General features: G+C 57.5%; 1 protein-coding gene across 1 annotated transcript in view; it reads right to left on the bottom strand.

The window, feature by feature from the left end:
- Positions 1 to 601, bottom strand: part of gramd4a (GRAM domain containing 4a) — a 142376-nt gene extending 141775 nt beyond the window's left edge. Inside the window, exon 1 of the mRNA XM_078235525.1 lies at positions 387 to 601. Coding sequence (XP_078091651.1) covers positions 387 to 421 — 35 coding nt within the window. The 5' untranslated portion in view covers positions 422 to 601. The remainder of the gene's footprint in view (positions 1 to 386) is intronic.
- Positions 602 to 1086: the final 485 nt, after the last annotated feature.

Below are 1086 nucleotides of genomic sequence, written 5' to 3'. Positions count from 1 at the left end.
AGTAAGAAGCTTCCTGTTGCCAAGGGAGGGGGAGAAGGCGCCTTGGGCCTTGTGGAGATGGCCGGTCACAGCAAGGGGCTTCTCTCCCTCACACACACACACTCCAGCCCAGGATGCTCAAGGCTTTGCCTCTCTCGGAGCAGCCGCAACAGAAGGCTTCATTTACCATCACTGACAGGCCCGAGGTCCCCCCAGGGTGCGAGGGGGGGGGTGGGGGATTGGAGCAGAGAGCGGCAGCACTTGGCCAAGGGAGCCGGGGAAGCTGCGGGGCTGGGCCTGGTGGGCACCGGCCGAACCTCCCACCCCAGGAAGGGGAGCGATGTAGAGAGAGACAAGATGCTTCTCCACATAAATAAAAAATAACCAATAAAAGACCACTCACTCACCCGGCTCTGACACGCAAATCACAGCTAACTTTCATCAACACCCGCCAAGCCCCAGGCCGACCCCGCCGCTTCTTCAGCCGATAATGACATGAAATCTTCAATCCACCTGCTTAGCGCCGCCGCCCGCCCTCTCTCCCTCTCCCGGGCGCGTGTTTATTCACAACAATAAACAGCCCGACCGCGCCAGGTAAACAGCAGCGCCGCCCGTCAAACGCAAAGCCCGGAACCGGAATCTCCGCCAGAACTGGAGGCTCCCGCCTGTCTCCCCATCTCGCCCCGCCCCTCCGGTTCCGGGACCGTCCACTCCACCCACTCCGGGTTTTCCAACCCGCACGCTCTTAAAGGGCTATTGGCATCTTGCAAACCCCCAGATCAAGGCAAAACATTGCGGCTGCTGGAATCTGAAACAGAAAAATGCTGGAAAATCTCAGCAGGTCTGGCAGCATCTGTAGGAAGAGAGTAAAGAGAAGTGTACCGACAACTGAACAACGAGGAACACTACAGACAGTTGACAGATCTGACCAAAGAACACACCCGTCAACTCAACACTCTGATCAAAACCTTCGATCCGGACCTTCAGAGCACCCTCCGTGCTCTCATCCCACGTACTCCACGCGTTGGAGATCTCTACTGCCTCCCAAAAATACACAAGGCAAACACACCCGGCCGTCCCATCGTTTTAGGAAATGGGACCCTGTGC

This window comes from Mustelus asterias, chromosome 19, assembly GCF_964213995.1.
Source record: "Mustelus asterias chromosome 19, sMusAst1.hap1.1, whole genome shotgun sequence".
Lineage (NCBI taxonomy): Eukaryota > Metazoa > Chordata > Chondrichthyes > Carcharhiniformes > Triakidae > Mustelus > Mustelus asterias.
This window is presented reverse-complemented; position numbering and strand designations above follow the sequence as displayed.